The sequence below is a fragment of the Musca domestica genome, unplaced genomic scaffold (assembly GCF_030504385.1).
Source record: "Musca domestica strain aabys unplaced genomic scaffold, Musca_domestica.polishedcontigs.V.1.1 5, whole genome shotgun sequence".
In the NCBI taxonomy this organism is placed as follows: Eukaryota; Metazoa; Arthropoda; class Insecta; order Diptera; family Muscidae; genus Musca; species Musca domestica.
The window spans coordinates 24,201,184-24,227,271 of NW_026712346.1; the positions used below are offsets into that span (position 1 = coordinate 24,201,184).

At 35.8% G+C, this 26,088-nt stretch overlaps 2 protein-coding genes across 2 annotated transcripts in view; both read left to right on the forward strand.

Moving 5' to 3' along the window:
* LOC101887305 (zinc finger protein 236) overlaps positions 1–26,088 on the forward strand; it is a 176,782-nt gene that overhangs the window by 48,103 nt on the left and 102,591 nt on the right. The gene's annotated exons all lie outside the window — the stretch shown is intronic.
* Positions 1,059–4,589, forward strand: LOC131805085 (uncharacterized). Its single transcript, XM_059128332.1, has one exon. It carries the CDS (start codon positions 1,059–1,061, stop codon positions 4,587–4,589), a length of 3,531 nt encoding a protein of 1,176 aa, XP_058984315.1.

A 26,088-nucleotide genomic window follows, 5' to 3' on the forward strand; every position in this document is an offset into this window, starting at 1 on the left:
TATGCAGGCAAGACAATGTACGCAAGATGAGTCGCGTTGGTCTATCACCAATTCATATGTATTCTTGAATAGAAAGTAAGGGTTGCTAGATAGTGTGTAAGGTTAAGAATTATTTTGTAAACTAGCACTTAAGATGGAATTATGAAAAAATAAATTCAGTGTCGAATCAAGCATCATACGAGCATTTTCATTCTCCTCCCAAACATTTGGTCCATCGAGCGCTCACTTTAGCGAAAGTGAAGGAACTAGCAAACATCAAAAATCGAATCAACAACAATCAAAAACTATTCAACATTAGGAACAAACAACTTTAACAACATCAACATCAAGTGTGGTAACAGCAGTTAAACAACTCACCAACCACAATATAACAATCTACAAAACTCAACAACAACATTGATCAACAATCGCAAACAAAAAAAAATATCTACAAAAAAAAAATTAATTAAACATCGATCAACTACAACAACATTTTTAAAAGGACTTATCAAAATGCCTAGTTGCCAAGAAATGTACTCTCAACAATACACAATCTTCAAAGTGTTAGATGCTATGTTGCAGACGGCGCGAGGTAGGAAATATCGCAGTAATACCATACCAGACATGCGTAAGAAGGTGCTAGAACAATGGGAAACATTCTGCAGAAATGATGAGGCACTCAAAAAAAGGGACGATAAGAATGAAAATGACCCGTATTATAAGGAGAAAGCGTATGAAATTGCACAAAAGATGAAAGAGGACATATGGAAGATTTTAAATGATGCAGAAGCAGAAGAATCCCACACCGTTAAAATAAGTCCACAACAAGGAGATTCAAGTCCACAAGAACATAGTTTAAATGCACCGCAGTTATCATTCAAATTAATGGAAATTGGTGAAGTGACAAATGAAAATCACAACAAACTAGCAAGATCATTAGAAAATCAATTTAATTCTAACGTAGCAGAATTAAATTCTATGATAAACTGGTCGAAACCAAGAAAGACAAGATATATTTAACAAAACTGCTTGAGAGACTGGAAGTCCAGATGAACAGACTGCTCGACATTCGATCAGAAATGGCGAGAGAAGGTGCAGGAAATGACTTTACGGAAGATCAGTGGGAACAGTCCGGAGAAGATTTCAACAAAGCTCAGATGCAAATAACAGAATTGTTGACATCTTTAGAAGCGGCACAAAGAAAATCCGTAATGGTCGAAAAAATAAAAATTCCAGAGTTTAGTGGACGTCGTGAAGATTGGAACTCATTTTATGAATTATTCCGCACATTAGTGCACGAAGATAAAAATGCCTCAGATCAAGAGAAGCTGTTTCGTCTACGGTCAGCTTTGAAGGGGGATGCACTGCAGATTATTCAAAACATGCCGTTAACCAGTTCAGCATATGAAGGGGCTTTGGAAGCATTACGTAAAAGGTACGACAATAAAAGGACTCTATTCACACATTATGTGGACAGCCTATTAGATGTGCCAAAAATTAATGGATCATCAGTGCACAGTATCAAGAAGTTATTGGATACAGCTATAGAGAGCATTGAGGGAATCAAATCCATGAATTTGAAACTGGGAGATGCATACCCAATTCTGGCACACATAATAGTGCGCAAATTGGATAAAGAGACTCTTTTACAATATGAACAGACAATACAAAAGTGTACGGAAATTCAAGATATCAACGACGTTCTAAAATTCTTGGAGCAAAGATATCAAACTTTGAATTCAGTTTGGTCTATAGATGATGGAGATAAGCAGAGATTCAAGCGACAATACAGTTTTGAAGTGGCAGCAACAAACAGCGAAGAAAATCAAATAAAATGCGGTTATTGCAAAAGTTTTGGGCACAAGATTCACCAATGTCAGCAGTATAAAACATTAACAGTGAAGGAGAGGATTGATTGGGTAAGACGGAACGAGCTGTGCACTAACTGTTTAAATCATAAGGCAACAAGAAGATGCATTAGCAAAACGAATTGCTTTATGTGTAATGGCAGACATCACACCAGCCTTCATATTGAAAAATCGGCTTCAGGAGGCAACAAAGGAAAATCAACATTTACCACAATAAAAGAAATGCATCATGTATTAATTGCAACAGCACAGATACGAGTAAAATCGAAGCAAAACGAATACATCACCTTGAGAGCATTAATCGATCCTTGTGCTCAGGCGTCTTCAATCAGCGAGGAAGCCGTACAGATATTGCAGTTGCCAAAGCAAAGAACAGATGTAACACTGCATGGACTTGGAGGAGCAGTCGTCGGTAAAGCAAAATCGAAAGTTATTATTGAAGTGAAACCCAGATTTTTAAGCGATTTCGCTGTGAATATAGAGGCAGTCGTACTTCCTGAGTTGGCTTCAGTTCAGCAGGATCCAACGTGTGAATACGATATAGATAAATGGGAAAATTTTACGCTAGCAGATCCGGACTTTACATCGTCAGATAGAATCGACGTGCTGATTGGAAGCGATGTCTACCACGAAATCCTTCAAGATGGTATTCACAAAAAAGATAGTATATTGGCGCAGAGGACGAAGCTAGGATGGATACTGTCGGGACCGACTACGGAAAAAAAGGGAAGCAGCAAGAAAATTGTAGCAACTACTACTCTGGAAAGATTTTGGGAGATAGAGGAGGTGAGCGACAATCAAGCAGTGACAGAGGATGACTTTTGTATATCAAATTATGGCTCAACAACATCGTTAGCGAATGATGGCCGGTTTATGGTCAGACTTCCCTTCAGGGAAGACGTTGAATTAGGAGATTCACGTAAAAGAGCTATGGCAAGATTTTTGAACATTGAAAAAAAATTATGCGCCAACCCTGAACTAAAAATGGAATACCAACAGTTTATGGAAGAATATATTAGTATGGGGCATATGGAACGAGTAGAGCCAGAAATACGGGGAAAATACTACCTTCCCCATCAAGCTGTCATCAGAGAAAGCAGTATAACTACAAAAGTAAGAGTGGTATTTGATGCGTCTTCCAAGACATCAAATGGAAGAAGCTTGAACGATATTCTCTACGCTGGGCCAAGATTGCAGAGAGATATTTTTGATATCCTTACAAAATGGCGGAAACATCAGTTCGTCATAAGTGCAGACGTGGAAAAAATGTACCGACAAATTTGGGTACATAAAGATGACCAAGAATACCAATATGTGTTGTGGAGATCCAGCAGCGAAAGTCCAGTAGAACAATACAGATTAACGACAGTGACGTACGGTACGGCGTGTGCGCCGTTTTTGGCGTTAAAGACGCTTGACGAAATTGGATCTCAATGTGAAGATAAAGACATTGGCGCTATTATACAAAATGATTTCTACATGGACGATTTGTTAACCGGAGCAGATTCTATTTCAAGATGTAAAGAATTACAGGAGAAAATAAATAAACATCTAGCAAAATATGGATTTAAGCTACGGAAATGGATTTCGAACGATAGTGATGTCCTAAAAAACATAGACGCAAAGAGAGAGAATGATGTACTTCACATAGAAGAAGATGATTGCTTAAAAACGTTGGGGCTGAAATGGTATCCAGCAAGTGACACATTTGGATTTACAACGCAACTTTACAATGAACAACGGATAACCAAGCGGAAAGCCCTGTCCTATTTGGCCAAAATATTCGATCCATTAGGATGGCTAACACCAATAACAATAACGGCGAAGCTTTTTATTCAACAACTATGGGTAATGGATATTGGATGGGATAATGTACTAATAGAGGAGCTGAATAAACAATGGAGAGGGTTCACGAGTAAGCTAAACTCACTGATTTCGATTCGAATACCTCGATGGTTGCACGTATCCAGCTCAACTGAAGCACAACTGCATGGATTCGCGGATGCATCGGAAAAGGCTTATGCAGCCGTAGTTTATGTTAAAGTGAATGGAGTTGTTCAGCTAGTAGCAGCTAAAAGCAAAGTCAATCCCATTAAAAATAGGAAGACGTTACCAAAACTAGAGTTGTGTGCGGCGAATTTATTAGCGAAACTTATGACAAAGGTTATGAAAATTTTGTCAATAGAAGCAAATGTATTTATGTGGAGTGATTCGTCGATAGCGCTGTCATGGATACGTAATAGTTCTAGTAAAGATCGATTTATAAGGACAAGAGTGAAGGAGATTCAACAATGGGTACCAGCAGCCAAATGGCAATATGTAAAATCAAAGGAAAATCCGGCAGACATGGGATCCAGAGGGATATCAGCAGACAAGTTACCAGAGAATAATCTCTGGTGGAATGGTCCGTCGTGGTTAATGCGAGATGAAGAGAGCTGGGATACAAAGGAACCTGTGTATGTCAATGTGGCCGTCACAAATGCGAACAGCGGTCCCAACTATTTCAATCATATGGTAAAAGATTATTCATCGTTTACACGACTTAAGCGAGTGATAGCGTATGTGCTCAGATATATCGCAAAGCTACGCGGAAAAAACTTTCCAGATTACTTGACTGTGGAAGAATTACGAGCTGCAGAAATGTTTTTAATAAAAGGCCATCAACAACAAGAATTTGCAGAAATTGTCACGAGACTAAAAATAATACGCCGATTGATCACAAACACAAGCTGGCTTCATTAAATCCCTTTTTAGACGAGAATGGCGTGTTGAGAGTTGGAGGTCGATTACAGTTAGCTTCGCTGGCGTATAATCGTAAACATCCCATAATACTCAATAAATCAGAGCTGAGTGATCTAATTATCAAGGACGCACATGTGAAAACGCTCCATGGTGGAAATCGGATAGTGGAACATTTGCTAAAAAGAAAATTTTGGATTATTGGGTTGAAAAACAACGTAAAACGGCTGAATCGGGGTTGCGTCAAATGTATACGATATAAACGAGAAAATCAATGCCAGCTAATGGGAATGTTACCAGAATATAGAGTTAATGTATCTGCACCGTTTACACATTGTGGTGTAGACTATGCAGGACCAATATACATGAAGTGTTCAAATGGCAGAGGCCAGAAAACATATAAAGGATACATTGCGGTATTTATTTGCATGACAACAAAGGCAATTCATTTGGAACCGGTTAGCAGTTTGACGTCAGAAGCATTTCTGGCGGCCCTAAAGCGCTTGTTTGCCAGAAGAGGTAAAAGTAGTCATATATATTCTGACAACGGCACAAATTTTGTTGGAACAGTTAAACATTTGGATAGAGATTTAAAGGCCGCCATGAAGGAGAATAACGCACTAGCACCTATATTAGCGACAGAAGGAGTGCAGTGGCATTTTATCCCCCCGGCAAGTCCCCAATTCGGAGGAATATGGGAAGCGGCTGTTAAATCAATGAAATATCATTTACGAAGAGTTATTGGTGAGAGTAAATTGACATTTGAAGAAATGTCTACGCTTTTATATCAGATCGAGGCCGTGTTAAATTCGAGGCCGCTTTATAACATGGATGATAATGCTGGCGAGGTGGAAGTCCTCACACCTGGACATTTTCTAATCGGAAGGCCCTTGATAAGCTATCCAGAAACGAGCGACGAACACAAGATTACAGCCCTAGATCGTTGGAAGCAAGTGCAGAAAATGAAAAATTGTTTTTGGAAGCAATGGAAATCAAACTATCTAGAAACACTCCAACAACGGTACAAGTGGAAAACCGAAAAGAAGAATATACAGAGGGGACAAGTGGTGATAGTTAAGAATGAGGAAACACATCCTGGACGATGGCCGTTAGGTAAAGTCGAAGATGTCCATCCAGGACCGGATGGGTTAGTAAGAGTCGCCACTTTAAAAACCCAAGCAGGGTTGATAAAGAGATCCGTGAACAAGTTGTGCCCATTAGAAGGCGTAAAAACTGATGAAAAACGTGACAGCTCCAATGGAAAGAGAACCGGCAATCTGGCAGGCTACTTAGTGCTTTTGCTTCTTGCTTTAACTCAAGTAAAACCTACGGTCGCTGACAGCTTAACCAATATCACGGAGCTGCAGGAGTCAACCGCACTATATTTGGACCAGGTTGGATCAGTGAATGTTGTAGCCTCGAAATGGAACATGATCATAGTTTTTAATATGCTTCCATTTTTTGAATCCATGGAGAAATGCGAGACCGTGTTAAAAACGATGATGCCACTATGCGTAAAGTTGCAGATATTCGAGCCGCAGTGCGACAATATTCTAAGAACTATGGAGAGGCAGGTTCGGAGTCTACAAGACACTAACGAGTTCTTGTTCTCGAGAACTAGTAGGAGGCCCAAACGAGCGCCATTAGAGTTCATCGGGTCACTCCAGCACGTCCTATTCGGAACTATGGATGCGGAAGATCGGAAAAAAATAGAAGAAAGCTTGCAAAACTTATTGGAAAATCAATATAACCTGAAGTTTATGATGCAAAAACAAACCTCGGTCGTGGAATCTACGATTAATATTCTGCGCACTACTATGGAAGATGTAAATACCAACTTCAAGAAGATACAGGATCAGATGAACAACATAACGGCGGCTATGGAAGAGTCATACTTCGTTTATAGAGAGTCGATTCGGTTTTTCATGGTAACCAAAGATTTGGACGCAATAATTCGCGAGAACGAAAGAGTACAGTCGAGTATGATAAACCTGCTTATTGACATTAACCATGGGAAGCTCAATCCAGCCTTGATTACGCCGTTACAACTTCAGGAAGAAATGACCAAGATAAGAGAGCACATGCCTGAACACCTCAAATTTCCTGGAAAAAAGTATGATCAAATTAGAGCGGTATACAAACTTCTTACTGCTAAGGCAGCATTAATTGAGGACCGACTGATGGTTTCAGCTAATATTCCATTGTTCACGCAACACACGTCTCAGCTGCATCGGATCATCCCCCTACCTATTAGGCTGAACGGTGGGAAAGTTGTAGCACAGCCATCGGGACATTATCTGATATATAATTTCCACAGGGATGCCTACCATATAATGACGCAAGCTGAGTTAAACATGTGCCAGCTGTACATTGACGATGAATATGTTTGCGAAGGTAATTGGCCATGGGTCGACGCAAATGACCATTCGTGTGAGGTGTACTCTCTTAAGCCCCTAAATGCACCGAGATGCCAGTTCTCTGAGACAAAGATGGAATCGCTATGGACGAAGCTGCAAGCCAACAACCGCTGGTTGTTCAAAGTTTTTCAACCAACAACAGCTCACGTATCCTGCAGTCGAGATTCACAGCAAATAGTCCAGCTACCGAGTCAAGGCATCATTACGATGAAGCCAGGATGTACATTAAGGGTAAAAGGAGCAACAATTTCCACACCTTTCAATATTGCATCGAAGAAGGTCGTGGAAGACAAATCATCTTTCGTAGCAGACATAAACCGGCTGTCTAATTTCTCGGTCATGCCTTTAGGGCCGATGGTGGTAAATCACTCAGCAAGGCTAGCGGAAATAGAGTCTCAGTTGAAAACGATCGATGTCTCACAGCTTAATCTAAAAGGGTTGAATTTTCATCACATCTCCGGGCACTTATCTCTAATGGTCATGGTAGCCGCCTGCATAATAGCTCTAATATGTTCAATCAGAAGATGCATAAAACCGACAAGAGTAGCATCTATTCACTTTGCCCCCCCGCAGAATGTTTGAAAGACTCAAACATGTGTGTGGAAATGGAATTGGTGTTTCACACGCTTATCTAAATATTATTTAGTTTTAGTTTACTTTATGCTAAGTACTTACATTCTTCTCAACATAGAATTTACTCTTCAGTTTAGTGATAATTTTGTATTGAACTATTTACGTACGACTATGTTTAATAGTTTTTGTAAATTATAATCTACCCAACGCTGTGTTTGCCTGCTGCATAAGATAATGAGCATGTAATAAAGATTTTATGACCCCCACAAGAGATATGCAGGCAAGACAATGTACGCAAGATGAGTCGCGTTGGTCTATCACCAATTCATATGTATTCTTGAATAGAAAGTAAGGGTTGCTAGATAGTGTGTAAGGTTAAGAATTATTTTGTAAACTAGCACTTAAGATGGAATTATGAAAAAATAAATTCAGTGTCGAATCAAGCATCATACGAGCATTTTCATTCTCCTCCCAAACACCGATATCAATCATCTTCTGTTCGCCCGAAGCCAATTACTATTTAGTACTGTTCGTGCAGTTGTAGTACACGTTTCTAAAACCTCATCTTTATTACGAACCTACTAACAACAGGGGACCAAATTCAAAATTTCAGCTTCATCAATTCACCATAAACCAAACTGTTTAAAATTTAGTACCATTTAGTACATTTCCCTCACTTAGTACACATTTCCAAAACCACCTTCATATATCAAAACTTACTTTCCAACCTTAATTCTCATACAAAATTGTTGTTGTCCGTTCACATTATACCAAATGTTACCATTTTAACAGTTTAGTAACATTTCCGAACGTTTGTTAAATGTAAAGTTCGAATTTCCAATAACATTTTGGTGCATCAAGACAGCACTCCATCAGTGACTCTCATTCCAAATTTCAGAATTCCAACTACATCGGCTCATCACAATTCCAATTTGTACCAAATCTAGGACCATATAAGTACGAATTTCCAAAACTACCAACATTCCTCAGTCCTAGAATGTAATAGTAATCTTCTTTCTAAATTTCAGAATTAAAGCTCTATCAGTTCACTCAAATCGTAACTGTACCAATTTCAGTACCGTTTAGTACTTTTCGTGCACATAAGTACAAATTTCTAAAACTTCCTCAATGTCCCAACTCTGCACTGTGACAGTAATCTTAATTTCAAATTTCAGGGTTCCAGCTCCATCCGTTTTCTTCTTACATCTACTCTACTCATCAACCTTGATTCTCACTCCAAATTTCAAGTCTTTAGCTCTACTACATTTTAGTACTTTTATACACTTACTAGCTGGCCCGGCCCGCGTTGCCGGCCCGTAATTTTAGTCTTTAATGCTTATTATATCCTCTACCTTTGTAACATTCATAAATGTTCGTCATAGACCACATAAAATATACATATAAATATTCATAATAATCAGAACATTGTTGGCATGTTTTTTTTGGGATACCGTAGTATGTTGTTGTTGCAAAAATCGCCAGTCTTAATCCCCTTTATAAAAACAACAATAATGGGATTAAGCCTGACGATTTTTTGCAACAACAAAATATATTCATAATCAGCATAAAAGTCGATAAGTCGATTTGTCATGTCTGTTTGTTTAAATTACAATACAGGCTACATTATTTGACGTAGAGCATCAAAATTTAGCAGAATAATTTGTATTGTGTATAGGATGGTTGGTATTGAAAATGAAATTTATCGGTCTCTCGGTATCTCTCGAAATTCGGTATTTTGATGATTTTTGTCACATTTCTCCTCGGATTTGTCTAACACATATAACGATACCTATAGATATTTGGTATGTTGATAATCCTAGTCACATTTACGCACACAATTGTTTCAAATTTGGTATTTTAGAAGGTTTGATAGATGACAATGCTTGAAGTATAAAACGGTCCACAGAGGTTCCCGTTTTGGTATGGCCCCATATAACGGCCTCATTCACTTTATGATTTTTTGATAAGTTTACTGCATTATTCAAACAGTCTTACTGGTATATGAAGTTTAAAGTGAAACACGCTTGAATTTAGATACTTTTATATAAAAAAGTTTCCTTTACCCTCAGATGGATGATAGTAATAATTCTGCCCGGCCGGCCAATGAATTTTGCATATTGAGTTCTCATTGTACGGATTATTGTCATATGATAGAAGTAGGTAGGTCCACGTGTTGAAATGAGCCCCATAACGTTTTGTCGGTTATTTTTGCTTATTTAAATGTGTTCGCATCTTCCAGCTGAAGCACGATGTAGATCCTGGAGTTGAAAGCTAAATGCCAATTTCAGACATGAAAGATCGTCATTTAACATCTTATTGCGTACTATTTCATTTTTGATATTATTCATTCAGAATTCAAAACAATAAAAAATGTACACTTCTATATAGTTTTTAAATTGAAAAAATTTCACGCCAAAAGGGTTTCTTCTTTTATATTTTTATTGGCATATTTTACGCATTTTTTTTTTTTTTGCAAGATTCCATTCCGAAGTTGTATGAATTGTGAAAATCCGTCAAAACGTTCTTGAGTTATAAGCATAGTAACTAATAAACAAATTGAAAAAAAATCTTCAACTTGTTCGCTGGTTTTTACAGCCAATATTTAAAGGTCCTTACGAAGTTTGGTCTTTACTATTATTTTGAAATTTGATTCCTTTGAAAAATGTTCTCAGTTTTTCCCTATTTTAGAGTTTATGCAGCGCAATATGCTCTTTTTAATTTTTTATCAATTTTGGTTTGACCACTTTAATTATTTTGACATCATCTATTCAGTTCCGCCACTCCATAATTTTCGTCGCTTTCTACTACCCAGAAAGACTACACATCATATAAAATTAAAAAAAAAACACTACAAATGTACATTCCGAAATAGTAAGTCTAAATGGAAAAAAATCATGCAAAATAAAACATTACTATTGTACACTTCAAAAGTCAAAATGAAAATTTTAAAATTTCACATTTTTACGCGATTTTTTTGGATTTTATCCTTTTCTGCCAAGAGACAATTCCGAATTTGTGTAAATCGTTAAAATCAGATCAGCGGTTCTTGAGTTATAAGCGTAGTAACTAACACAACTTCCTTATGTATAGACAGATTAGAAGTATGCATGGTCAGTTCCCTGGCGCCCAAATAAATTCCTAAGTTTGGAGGGAAAGTCAACAGTATCTCGTGTAATAATTTTCAAACCGATATCTTCATTATCTGGCAAATATAAAGATTTTAGATAAATCAAGATAGTGGGCGTAAAATAAGGCGTGGTCAATATTTTTTTCTTTAAAAACCTAACTCGGGGTATGACGAACGTTTGTACAAAAAATTATGCAAATCGGTCCAGCCGTTTTCAACTGATTCCGTTACCAACAAACAACAATTGATTTTTATATATATACTAGCTGGCCCGGTCCGCGTTGCCGGCCCGTAGTTTTTGTCTATTATGCATATTTGTCAAAGCATAATTATTCAATGATATTACTTTTATAAGTGTTCACGTACTGGTCGATTAATTTTTAATTTCTAGTCAAATGAGCAGTAATTTGGAATTTACTGTACTTTGTACACCTCACAATTGAGGGCTAATTGATTTAAGAATAGCCAAAGTTAATTACTTTTTTAAACCCATTAGCGCCCCAGATTGTGCATTAGAGTCCTCATAAGTCCCGCTAACCATGTCGGTCTGTTTCTTCGCCAAAAGGTGGACTTGAGGGGGTACTATTACATGGAGAAAATTCTAAAATTTGTAGATATGTTGAAATTTTTGTGTAAGATTTTCACCCCCCAAATACACATTTTTAGCTAAATCCTTTGAAATATTGTAAAATCAGGAAGTACCATCATATGGGCACTACTGCGAAACATGGACCTACATTGAAAACTTTCTTCACCCCTTATAATCCAAGATGACAAATAGAGGCCAAACCGAAAATATAGCAGAACAATATAGCATGTCAAACTGAAAAAAAATCACGTGATTTAAATAAGTAAAATAAGTAAAAAAAATCCACCTCATAATTGAGGGCAGACTGATTCCAGAATAGTCAACTATAATTACTATTTTACACCCATTACCGTAATATGGGAACTAATTTTATTTGTCATTTAAATTGTAAATTGGAGACCCCATAAAGTCCATATTTTTCATCATAGTATAATTCAAAGACGATTCAACAAATATTCGGTCCCGTGCTACTTTCTCATATTTGTAATTTGTTCATGTTTTCACAATTTATTTCATATAGATGTACATCCCAAATCTACGTTCCCAACCAATATTCTCTTGGGGGCTACAACTCCAATAGAATACAAATTTTTCTTTTCTGACCACACATTAGATGTGAAAGTGCACTTGGGGAATCTCCAATGTGGGGACTTTACTTAAATAAATTCCTATGGGGCAATTATCTGTATGATGGTTCCCTACCCCAAGGTAGAATATATACAATTTTTAGCCAAATCAATTGATGAATGTGGTCAAGACCAATATGGGCCCTACTCAAATTTTAAATTTTATGCGAAGAGGTTCTCTAAAAAGAAAAAAGTGGCCAAGACCCCCACAATAGCTTAAATCATACGATGGTTATATACATATGAAATCGGGTTGTACCCTTATCCGTTATCATGACCTGCAAAAGCGATTTAAGGTATCTTGAATGTTTGGGAAGAATTTCAGGAAGGATAGAAATCCTTTTCTTACTAAGCGTCCCATTCGCTCTACTATTTTCCACCCTTTATATTTGATGTTTTACTGATTGTACTCCCATTTTGAGCTCTCATTGGATGGATTATTGTCACATGAAAAAAGTAGGTCCACGCTTTGAAATGAGCTCAATTAGACTTTTTCTGTAATTTTTGTTTGTTTAAATGTGTTCGCATCTTCTAGCTGAACCACGATGGAGCTGAAAGGTATTTAATTTCTTTGCTGAAAATTTGTATATAGTGAAAAATTATTCTTTATTTTGTTCACAAAAAATCCACTGAATTCAATATGATAATACAAATTGAAAAAAATTGACAAAATAAGAATAACAAATTGAAAATAATCTTTAATTTGTTCGCTGATTTTTTACAGCAAATGTTTAAAGATCCTTACAAAGTTTGTCAATAGAATGTACTATTATCTTAAAATTCGACTTCATTGAAATTTTTTTTTCGATTTTTTCCCGATTTGAGAATTTTTGCAATGAGATCTCTTTTTGGGTAATTTTTAGCGATTTTGAAAAAGTAATTATCTTTTAACTTTGGTGTGACCGCGTTAAATAATTTCGATATCATCTATTCCGTTTCGCCACCACATAATTCGGTACTACACTTCCATGTAACCCGCCATCAATTTTAGTTCTCAAGAAATCAAGTCAATTAAGTAAATTGGTATTAATATTCGAATTGAAAAATAAAATATAAAAAACACTACAAATGTACATTAGAAAAAAGTAAGTCAAAATGGAAAAAATCATGCAAAATAAAACATTACTATTGTACATTTGAAAAGTCAAAATGAAAATGTTAATATATCACATTTTTACGCGATTTTTTTGGATATTATCCTTTTCGGAGAGGAGACAATTTCGAATTTGTATGAATCGTTAAAATCAGTCCAGCGGTTCTTAAGTTATAAGCGTAGTAACTAACACAACTTTCTTTTATATATATAGATTTTTCAATTCGAATATTAATACCAATTTACTTAATTGACTTGATTTCTTGAGAACTAAAATTGATGGCGGGTTACATGGAAGTGTAGTACCGAATTATGTGGTGGCGAAACGGAATAGATGATATCGAAATTATTTAACGCGGTCACACCAAAGTTAAAAGATAATTACTTTTTCAAAATCGCTAAAAATTACCCAAAAAGAGATCTCATTGCAAAAATTCTCAAATCGGGAAAAAATCGAAAAAAAAAATTTCAATGAAGTCGAATTTTAAGATAATAGTACATTCTATTGACAAACTTTGTAAGGATCTTTAAACATTTGCTGTAAAAAATCAGCGAACAAATTAAAGATTATTTTCAATTTGTTATTCTTATTTTGTCAATTTTTTTCAATTTGTATTATCATATTGAATTCAGTGGATTTTTTGTGAACAAAATAAAGAATAATTTTTCACTATATACAAATTTTCAGCAAAGAAATTAAATACCTTTCAGCTCCATCGTGGTTCAGCTAGAAGATGCGAACACATTTAAACAAACAAAAATTACAGAAAAAGTCTAATTGAGCTCATTTCAAAGCGTGGACCTACTTTTTTCATGTGACAATAATCCATCCAATGAGAGCTCAAAATGGGAGTACAATCAGTAAAACATCAAATATAAAGGGTGGAAAATAGTAGAGCGAATGGGACGCTTAGTAAGAAAAGGATTTCTATCCTTCCTGAAATTCTTCCCAAACATTCAAGATACCTTAAATCGCTTTTGCAGGTCATGATAACGGATAAGGGTACAACCCGATTTCATATGTATATAACCATCGTATGATTTAAGCTATTGTGGGGGTCTTGGCCACTTTTTTCTTTTTAGAGAACCTCTTCGCATAAAATTTAAAATTTGAGTAGGGCCCATATTGGTCTTGACCACATTCATCAATTGATTTGGCTAAAAATTGTATATATTCTACCTTGGGGTAGGGAACCATCATACAGATAATTGCCCCATAGGAATTTATTTAAGTAAAGTCCCCACATTGGAGATTCCCCAAGTGCACTTTCACATCTAATGTGTGGTCAGAAAAGAAAAATTTGTATTCTATTGGAGTTGTAGCCCCCAAGAGAATATTGGTTGGGAACGTAGATTTGGGATGTACATCTATATGAAATAAATTGTGAAAACATGAACAAATTACAAATATGAGAAAGTAGCACGGGACCGAATATTTGTTGAATCGTCTTTGAATTATACTATGATGAAAAATATGGACTTTATGGGGTCTCCAATTTACAATTTAAATGACAAATAAAATTAGTTCCCATATTACGGTAATGGGTGTAAAATAGTAATTATAGTTGACTATTCTGGAATCAGTCTGCCCTCAATTATGAGGTGGATTTTTTTTACTTATTTTACTTATTTAAATCACGTGATTTTTTTTCAGTTTGACATGCTATATTGTTCTGCTATATTTTCGGTTTGGCCTCTATTTGTCATCTTGGATTATAAGGGGTGAAGAAAGTTTTCAATGTAGGTCCATGTTTCGCAGTAGTGCCCATATGATGGTACTTCCTGATTTTACAATAATTCAAAGGATTTAGCTAAAAATGTGTATTTGGGGGGTGAAAATCTTACACAAAAATTTCAACATATCTACAAATTTTAGAATTTTCTCCATGTAATAGTACCCCCTCAAGTCCACCTTTTGGCGAAGAAACAGACCGACATGGTTAGCGGGACTTATGAGGACTCTAATGCACAATCTGGGGCGCTAATGGGTTTAAAAAAGTAATTAACTTTGGCTATTCTTAAATCAATTAGCCCTCAATTGTGAGGTGTACAAAGTACAGTAAATTCCAAATTACTGCTCATTTGACTAGAAATTAAAAATTAATCGACCAGTACGTGAACACTTATAAAAGTAATATCATTGAATAATTATGCTTTGACAAATATGCATAATAGACAAAAACTACGGGCCGGCAACGCGGACCGGGCCAGCTAGTAAAATATAAAAAACACTACAAATGTACATTAGAAAAAAGTAAGTCAAAATGGAAAAAATCATGCAAAATAAAACATTACTATTGTACATTTCAAAAGTCAAAATGAAAATGTTAATATATCACATTTTTACGCGATTTTTTTGGATATTATCCTTTTCGGAGAGGAGACAATTTCGAATTTGTATGAATCGTTAAAATCAGTCCAGCGGTTCTTAAGTTATAAGCGTAGTAACTAACACAACTTTCTTTTATATATATAGATAGATAGATATAGATAGATGGTGCAAATTTCCACAAACCCTTTGGTACATGTTTCAGTTCTAGCTCTAGTGTTCTCTGAAATACAGGGTGAGATAAAAAACTGCAACGAAGTCAAATGCCATAATTTTTAATTTTTTGTTTAATTTTTGTTGAAATGTCGAAAATTCGACGGTCGAATTGGTCACCTTTGACACGAATTATGGACATTAAACGGCCAATGAAACCGTCACACGCTGGGTGGCGCGTGCTGAGTCCTGTTGGAATGTCTAAGTCTGCGGCCAAAATGTTTGCGTGCCCAAAGCTTTAATACACCCTTCAGAATATTTTCGCGATAATATTCAGCATTTATTCTGATGCCACGGTCGATTACTACGAGCGGAGTGCGACCATCAGCTGTTATGGCGGCCCACAACATCACCATGGCCGGCGCACCAGAACGGCCAACCGAAGGTGCACATTTTCAGCTGACCTCTTTGGCAAGTAAACACCATAATTTTGTTTGTTTACAAACTGCTGGACAACTAATGTTTTCTCTTCGGAGAAAACCAAATTCGGCAGTTCACCTCTTTCGGTCAACCGAAGCATCTCTTTAGCTCTTTTGAGTCTATTTTCTTCCTGTTGCGGTTTAAGTTCTTGCACTTTTTGGAATTTCAATGGCTTTACCCCGAGCTCATTTTTCAATATTTGGCGAGTGGAATATTGCGATATGTTCAGCTCACGAGCCATTTTTCGGCCACTGCGATCAAGTCGCTTCTTTACTTTTCGAACCATTTCTGCTGATATTGCTGCTTTCTTCAGTCCACTTCCTTGACGTCGGGTTACGCTACCAGTATCACGGTAACGAGCGATGGTACGAGACACAAAAGATTTATTCACATTTCAATGCAGGAATGCTATAACGATAGCCACTTGTGGTTTTCTAGCCAAATATAAAGAAATCGCACTATCACTCTTCATTTCCATCACGAATAACTTTTTTTCTGGAGAATTCTCACCAAAATGCTTTTGTACGCTTGTAAACAATATAATGAGCTGTCACTGGAATTATTTTAACAGCTGTCGGACGAGTGGCTTAAAAATGACAGGTTGCAATTTTTTCATCTCACCCTGTACAAAGGGTATCATATTTAATACATGTTAATGCTTTTCGTACAATTTTAGTACGAATTTCCAAAAACCCAGCCTTATCTGACCCCTTCGGGGAAAGAGTGACCCTCACACAAGATTTTACTTTGGACCTTGGTGAATCTTTAAGTCAGTCAGTCAGTCAGTCATATTTAAGAGTTCTTGGGGTTTAGGTAAGTTTTAAACTTTTGATGCTTTTAGAACATACAGTAAAATTTTAGATCCAATTTCTTAATCTGATGTATTTTTCAGTTTATCATTAATGTAGGAAATTTAGTTGAAAGATACGTACAGAAAATGGATCCTTAAACCACACATTAAGGATCCACTTTCTGTACGTATCTTTTAAAATATCTAAGGAAATAAAAAAATCAAAGTTCATCAACAAACGACATAATACAGAGTTGCCCATCAACGTATTATGCAACAATATTGCAAATACGTAAAACCCCCATTCAATGAAGATAAACTCTGTGTCTATATTTCTCCACACCTTGCAACGACAAAAGTGATTAACATGACAGTCAATTCACATCGGCGTGAATACAATGTGGTACCAACATAATTGCAATTGACAGATGTCCACTAAACTAGCGATGATACTAAATTATTTATAAGCTATTCCCTACGATATTATTCTATATTTCAAATAGCAATAAAGTAACGTACAATATTTGTTGTCGGAATATTTTATGGTTACGGCAACAAGACTATTCCTTGGAGGAACTCATGGCTGCACATCCCGGGACAGACTTCTTGGAGCTGTTGTTGTTAGCCACATGTCAACATAAGTGACAGTTGAAACAAACGAACTCACTAAACATTTCAAAAGTGTTGGTTGGACTTGGCCACTTGACTCATGGACAGGAAGAGGAGGTTGCATGCCAAAGTGACCGTTTAAGTTTCTAACAGTGTGTCACCTCATTTTTGCTTGTCAAAGTTTTAGTTACAGGAGTCACATTTCACTGTGATTACACACTACATGCATCAGTGTAAAATTCCATATGCATGTTTGTCGCCTTGATGCTTTCTTTGAAGGAACGGTCAATGCAGCGAAATGCAATCCTAAATATTGTCATCTGTTGGCTCACCTTCGTCTGTGTCACCGAGAAAAAAGGTGATACACGCACCAAAGGGATTGCCATTTCATATGTTATATGACTGTGCCGTGTTCTGGCGGCGTTGTCGTTGTTGGTCCATTTTATGGTTGTCAAAGCATTCGGCGATGTCACTCGATTTTATGATGCCTCATAAAATTACAAAATTTACTACTTTTGTTATGATTTGACATTTTCTGGTAATGACAACAAACGCAAACAGCAATCCCACAACGCAGGCCGCTAAAAGGTGTATTCCCTTGCATTGTTTACAAAAGTAGTAAATCCTTGGAAATGCCTCTTCTGTAGAGCAGACATTTATGCAATGTTAGATACATTCATACATATATTGATGGATTTCCATCTTTGCTGGTAACACCAGGTAACTACCTGCATATATTGTGAAAACGGCAGAGGCATCACTCCCCTTGTCACTTACGTGTCAAAGGTTATGTCATTTTTATGGCTCGTCAATTGTCAGCGTTATTGACTAGCTGCTTGTTGTGTTCTGTAACTGTCACGGATCATAAAATTAACGTTAATCCATGAATGTCAACTTAACGAAAATTTTACAACAATTTAATTGCATACATTTGTTTTTGGGAATTCCTCTACGTTTTTTATTGTTGTTGGTTTGTTTATTTGTGTGCAGTTTGTGGAAATAATAATAAAATTCAATTTTATGACATTCAGTATTTCATCGTTAATGTGGCTCCTTCTCCGGCCTTTCCTACATTGGAATATGCACTTAATTTTTGCTTTTGTTTGTTTGTTTTTGAAATGCCGATTACGAAAAGAAATGTCATTTAGGTCGCCTTTTCCTGATGTAGAGTTTTAGAAATTAACTCTGATCCCGCTGCTTTTACAAGGAAATCGCTTAAAAACAGTTGTTTCATATTATTGTCGATTGATAAAGCTTTTTGTTGTTGATATTTCAACAAAGTACAGTGGTTTCATATAATATAATTCCGTTTTTAAAATAAATGAAGCTATCACAAAACTAGAAATACCTAACGAAAAGGCCTACTATAGATGGAACAGTGGTTTCGATATTTTGGCAAGGCAACCAACAATTTTTTCTCTTGGATTTAGACATATCATCAGTATTTTTTTACTATGACCAGTTCCTCTATAATTTGAGTAGAACTCAGTTCGACACTTCGTTTAGATATTGGTTCCATTGAGGTTCCATTGAGCTACAAATAAGACTGGGCACCGTCATTGATTTGAGAAAATTTGCCCATGAGATTTTTCGAATGTTTTATCTCAATTGCTACTGCTTTATAACAAAGTCATCTGTTCGGCAGGAACAACTTTAAATATAGTTCATCTTCAAACTTAAGCTACACGAAAACAAAAGAGAGTACGGCCGGACCTAACTTTAAATACACTCAACCAGTATAAAAAAAAGAGTGGGTTAGGTCGTTATATGGAGGCCATACCAAAACAGTAATCTATATAAACAATAGAATAGAATTATTGTGTTGTTGTTTTTTTTTTTACTTTTAGACTAATACCACTTCAAAGGCGTGGGGGTCTATATTTCCTAATAAAATAATATCCAAATTTGAACCGATTTTAATATAATTTAACAAAAAATAGTTTTAGAAAAATTCCGTTACACATTCCATACTTCATTGACATTTGACATATATAGCATGTTTGGTGCATCAAATACACGAAATCGGCTGAAAATATATATGGGAGCTATACCCAAACCTCAACCGATTTTAATATAATTTGGAAAATTGATTGTTGTACCAAATTCTGTTACACATTACAAATTTGAAGACTGAATCTATAACCGATCAATAGATATGTGCATACAAAATCTAAAATTGTTGGAGGTATCTCCGATTCTGATGCCACATATCCAGTTCCAAATTGAATATCAAAAAATTTTATAGCATATGTTACGTTCAGCCGATGCTATAATATATCTGGAAATTGTCAGGAAAATCTGTTCAGTAGTTTTTGAGTGTAAATTACAAACAAACAATCAAAGTTACAAACATTGTCCTCTTTTATATATACAGGGTTGCCCATATTCGACGGACCCATGAACCATTCCAATCGAACAAATGCAAATCAATGCAAATAATCCGTTGTAAAGTGGACCGAGCCATGTCCAACTGCTGAGAACGGCGTTTTTGGGATGTTCTTGGGGACCTCTCAACACTGGCTCGTACGGCAGCAATATTCTCGGCCGATCGCCTTGGTCGACTTTTATATGGCCTCTTCGGATTAGAAAGAGCCTTATCAGTCGAAAATTTTTCGTATAAACGCTTAATGGTGTTCTTAGAAGGCGCACTTCTCACATTTTTTAATGTTTTAAAAGCACGTTGAGTTTTCACAATTGACTTCTTCTGTTGAATGTAAATTTCAACTATTTCAGAGCGCTCACGTGGCGTGTATTGGTTCATGGTAAAAATCTGCTTGGACTAACGCTTCAAACGCGGTATGTCATTAAGCGATGTGACATCTCTGTCAAAAGTAATGGCGTTGCCAGATGGGTCCGTCGAATATGGGCAACCCTGTATATATATTATACTACAAGGATTGTTATTTATTGCAAGTCTTAGGGTAGATGTGATTATGATTTTCAAAATATCAATTATCGGTGGGTACCGTTATATGTGCGCTATAGAAAAACGTGAACACAGATATCCAATCCACCGGAGTTAGAATCCGTTATGGGCTACAAATACTAAATTTTTTGGCAAATCCGTGGAAAATGTGGCACAATCATCAAAATACCGAATATCGGGAGATACCGTTATATGGGTGATACACGAACACGTGAACCGATATACCTCATTTTAAGTATCAACCATGCTAGACACAAAACAAATTGTTGTATCAAATAATATGGGCTGCATCGTGATTTCAACAGAGAGACAGTTGGACAGAGAGACAGGCAGACATCGTTAAATCGACTTAGAATTTATATCGATTATGAATATATATTCTTTATGGGGTCTACGACGAATATTTAGAGATGTTACAAACGGAATGACAAAGTTAAGGTTCTTTCTGATTTTTTTTAACAGTTTTGATATTATGAGATATGGATGATATCAAAGGTTTTTCTCATACTTTTTAGAATTTTGATCGGCTTAGTGATATCTGCTATATTTCCAAGTAAAAAATGATTAATTTGCAGGGGATTTTAGTTATAACAACAATAGTTTAATAACATAACAATTTCTAATTTCGAAAATGAGTATAAATTTGTATAGCATATAAAACAGGTATAGGGCATTATATGTCATGCATTTGTTTTTTAACATTCTGTGTCGGTTTATGTATGTCCGTCCGTCTGTCTATGTATTTTTGTAAACAAGGTACAGGTCGCATCTATTGTCCGATTAAGACGAAATTTTCCACAATCATTTGTTAAGCTCAAGGACGAATTTTATCGAAATTGGTGATAATCGGTCCAAATTTAGATATAGCTCCTATTTCTTCAGTCGATTTTAATTTTTACTGTGCGAAAATAAGCACATACAATCGGTCCAGACAATCTGAATCGGTCCAGATATAGCTTTATCTCCAGTATACATATTTTATTCGATTTGAGCCCTCCACAGCCGTAATAATATGTATTCCATTGCATATCGTATGGTACGATATGGTATGGTACGGGAGGTACAAATGCCTGTGTCAGTCGTCAGCTCCAAAGCCATAATGCGCATTGAAAAACATTAGTATGATCTACTTCCCATAAATTAGCGTAGCTCTATGAATAGTTCTACTAAATGTGCATGATGGTGAAGGGTTTCACATGGTCGTCGTAGTATTTTAATCTTAAAAGGGTCGGAACCAATTCATTAATGTGGCATTAATGTGAACTATTTGGTGTTAAAAACCAAGAGACATTATTAAGAGTTATTTGTTGAGGAAACGACGCCTGTGCACTTCTTTTGCCTGAGCATAAGCTAACCTTTCTCATAATTAAGATGCTCGGCGGTCTAACTCCCGAAGTGAGGCAACTGTTATATCGACAGATAATACGTCTTCTTTTTGTTTACGCCTTTCCCGCCATGAAGCATGAAAGTCAAGTCCCGCCAAAAAATGTCGCCCTTACCAAAATTTAAAATTAAATCAGCGTTAAAATCGGTCGGGAAGAATCGGCAACCAAATTCGAAATAGTTAAATTTTAATGGCAGTTAAATCTGTAAGAAAATGCATTTTAAGTTTTCAAAATGAAATGAACATACAATGGTTATTATGAATTACCAAATAATGGGTTTCTACCTATCTTCACAGGAGTATTTCGCTCGAAATAAGTAGTTATATTTTGGCCACTAAAAATCGACTAATGATTTGTAGTTATACACGAACAGAGTTAACGTAATTTGTCATCGTATTTATTATTTTTCTTCTTTTATCGACGCCTACTCTCGAAAACATAACCTTAACTTTTGGAAGTACTCACTTTGTGTCTGCGTTTTTAATTACTTGGTAATGAGAAAGCTATGTTAAATTTGCTTTGTAATTGTTAGGAATAACCAATTCTTCCCTTTTCATACAATTTTTCGAAATATACACTTTGATACATTCTATTTAAGGATATACTTTAGCATCCGAACGAATTGAAGTGGGTTGATACAATTTTACTCAAATGTATGGACTTTTGGAATTTAAAATCGGCTACATAGGTCCACGGAATTGTTTCCAATTTCGTATTTGAAGTTCTTAATCGTAACCCCATTCTATGACAGATCTTCGTATAGCGGTACTTCCTTATATTCGGTATTTTTTATGATTTTAGCTACTTATTCACAGGGTTGTTTTTCAAGTTTCGTGTTTGGATATTGTAATAGAATGTGATGCAATTGCCTATACATTTCCACGTCTTCGTATAGACCCCAATATAACGGCTATATTCGAAATTTTTAAGATTTTAACAGAATTTGTAACGGACTTTATTTTTTTTAAATTTTAATTTCGTTCCAATTGGTGGTATTCAAAGTTCGGCCCGGACGAACTTACTGCTATTTTACTTGTTTTAATGCAGATGGTTTACATTACATTTTAATGAGTTATTCGGCTCCTACAAGTATTTGGTATTTATTACCTTGTATTTGAAACAATATAGTGTTACTCTATTCAAAAATGTGGGCAAAGACAAAGCGGTACGTTTTTTGCAAATTTTAGCTAGCTGTTGTCAAAAAAACCACAAAACAAAATTTTGGGAACATTACCAGAAAAAGTTTGCTTTTAGGTTCGTTACATTGTAATAATAGTGTTAAGTACAAAAATACTCACCTTCTTATCATAACAAGCACTTGGTACGGACGTATTGAACAAATAAAACAGGACCATATTTCCATTAAAATGAACCAAAGTTGAAAAAATATGAGATTTCTTTAACAAAAAATCAAATTTTTAATATACTATGTTGTTGTTTTTAATTTAAATAATTCAATGCAATCAATAGGCGCACTATCAAAGTATACAATTTGAAACCTGTTTTTAGCTTTTTGGTAAGAGTCTAAATGTCAGTCCCTTTTATCATATTATTTTTATGAAAACACAGTATGTTTATGTCGGATACATTCGTTTGTCAAACATTTCATTCCTTTGCCTGTGGTTCAATACTTCCAGATGCATTTCAATTTGACTTTTATGAGTTTTTAGTTATTCGACCGTTCTATTTAACCATATCAATAATTACCACCAACTTCATAGCATCGCAGCAGCATCACGATATTAGTCATTAATACATCGGTCCCAACACTGGGAACTGGTTTCAGTTTCACATCAGTATTTCCCATCAAAGAAACAGCGGAGTTCATATTCATCTTTGAGTGCATCAATTCATTTTTACGATTATTGTTCGAAACCATATTGTGGTTGCCGCTCAGACATATTGTTTTATTGTATTCCTCTGGAATCGAGAAAGACTAATTAATGCTTGCGATTGGAGCGAGGAAAAAGTTTATTGTTACGAAGGTAAACGTTAACGAATATGGTTTGACTCGTAAAGGAAGCATAAAAACAAATACTGGTTATCTATGTAATAAATTATAGATTTTTTTAGCAATTCGGAATCTGATTGAAAGAATATTATGACGATAATAAGAAACTTCAATAAGGAGAAAATACCACAATTTGGAGGAACCGAGACACCATATATGTATATAAAACTTGTGAATTGAGTGATATATGTACACATAATGGAACCGCTTTTGCTAATTTCATGAAATTAGATATGTTGATAACTATTGGTAGGAATAATGGATCTGAGAGTTTCCTTTAAAAATAGAACTACTAATTTACTATCAGGGTTCTGGAGAAAAATTAACAAATTGTGTTCCATGTTATTTGTTGAATATTGGACAAAAAAATTGTGTGAATTGCACTAATTTTGGTGCTATTGATACTGGATTAACCACCAACCTAGAAGTTCTAAACGTTAAATGAGGATCACTCATGGTGTGGCTAAGATAGCAAAGAAGGCGATAAATGTTATCACATTCGCTACCATTGTGTTTAAAGGTAAACACTTTTTGAGGACTTGGGGTATTGAAAATGGGTCATATAGCTCCTCATTTCGATATAGACTTCTTACAACATTACTACCTGATGTGAAGTAAGCAGTTTGTTTCCAGTATAAAAGAACACGTCCTTATTGCCCATATATGTCCAAAGTGCGTTATCTTGGGATATTCGGAATTCTGACCATTTTTATTCATTTCATTCATTTTCATCAAATTTTACGTTTGAAGTTCGCTATATATATGCCATGAATGGCAGTAGCTCTCGATATTTTAATGATTTAATGCATTTTTCATGTTTTAAATGTGGAGTTCATAATGTCCTTTTTCACAAAACGGAAAAGGATCGAAAATGTCTTCATCAGTAAGGTGTACTAAAAAGCCTTTGTCATTTGGAATTATATGCAAGAAAATATTTTAAAATCCAGAATGAGGCTTTCTTTAAAAAAAAAAACAGTGAAGTCGTGCGAGGCCGACTTTATGATACCCTACACCCTTTGCATATTTAGTAGGGCTTCATATAACAAATAAAAAATATAACATGTCGGATGAACAATAGATATGAGAGCTATAGGTATATCTGAACTGATTTTCACCAAATTTGACATACTTGTTTCTATGTTCAATTTGCTCGTAAATGCCAAATACCATCTCATTTTGGCTAATATTACACGTTTGGAACACAATAAAAGGCAAATCGGACGAAGATATACACTTGTGCTCGTGCAATTAAGACACTACCTCCAAACGATATGTGGAGTAGATTTTTTGAATGTTAGGAATTAAACAAAATAACACATTTTCTAGCATTAAAGTAAGAAAATAAACTCAATGCATAAAAAATGGCACATTAAATTCATTTTAGAGTGCTCACACAATTAAGTCATTGGGACAAAAATGTCACAAACGTATTTTTTTAGAAATCCAAGCATTCTTGTGGTTAATATTTCGTTGGGAATCCTTTTCTTAATATGACCTCTGCACACCACTTACCCATAGAATTGCGCAGAGGTGATGGCGTACAATTCGTCCTTTATGATTTCCCACAATGTTTGCAGGTTTCCTAGCTGCAACCGATCGTTTTATGATACCCCAAAGATTTTTAAAGGGGTTTTGGATCAGGGCTCTTGGTCGGCCACTCCAGGGTTTTAACATTGTTGGCAGCAATCCAGTCGGGTCGTCATTCTGTTGAAATATTTAGGCTAAGAGTAAATCATCGGATTTTTAATGTTTCTCCTGCCATTTAAATGTTATTTTGGGATATTTGGGTATATAACTCCAGTCATTTTTCCTTCAATTCGGATAATTGGGCCAACGCCGGATGCCATGAAACATTCCCGTTCCATTACAGATGAGCCCCCATGCTTAACAGTTTTCTTAAGGGTTTAATTCCTGTAGCGGGGGACGTCTAACATAGGGTCTGCCATCATTTCCAAATACATTGAATTTAGATTTATCGCACCAAACAATAAAATTTCAGACCGTTATGTAGGCGTTGCTTTGCAAAGTTCAGTCTTTTCTGGATATTTTTTTTCGACACGTTTGGTTTACGTCGTGCAATTCTCCCATTTAATACATTTTTTTGCAGACGACGTCGGACAGTCTGTGCAGATATTACTACCCCATAATGTCCATCCATTTGTGCCCTGATCTAAGTAGATGTTAAAAATGGATCGGCTTTACTTAACTTCACCAATAGCCTATCGTCAGCTTGGCTTACAACGGGGTAAATTTTCAGAAGTTCCGTTCTTTTTAAAGTAATGGATTGCGTTATTTACTTTTCCACGGGAAAATTTTAAATTTCGAGCAACTTTCAAAATATTTTGGTGTTTTTGGAAGCTCTCCCATATTATTTTCCTTTCGCACGGAGTTGAG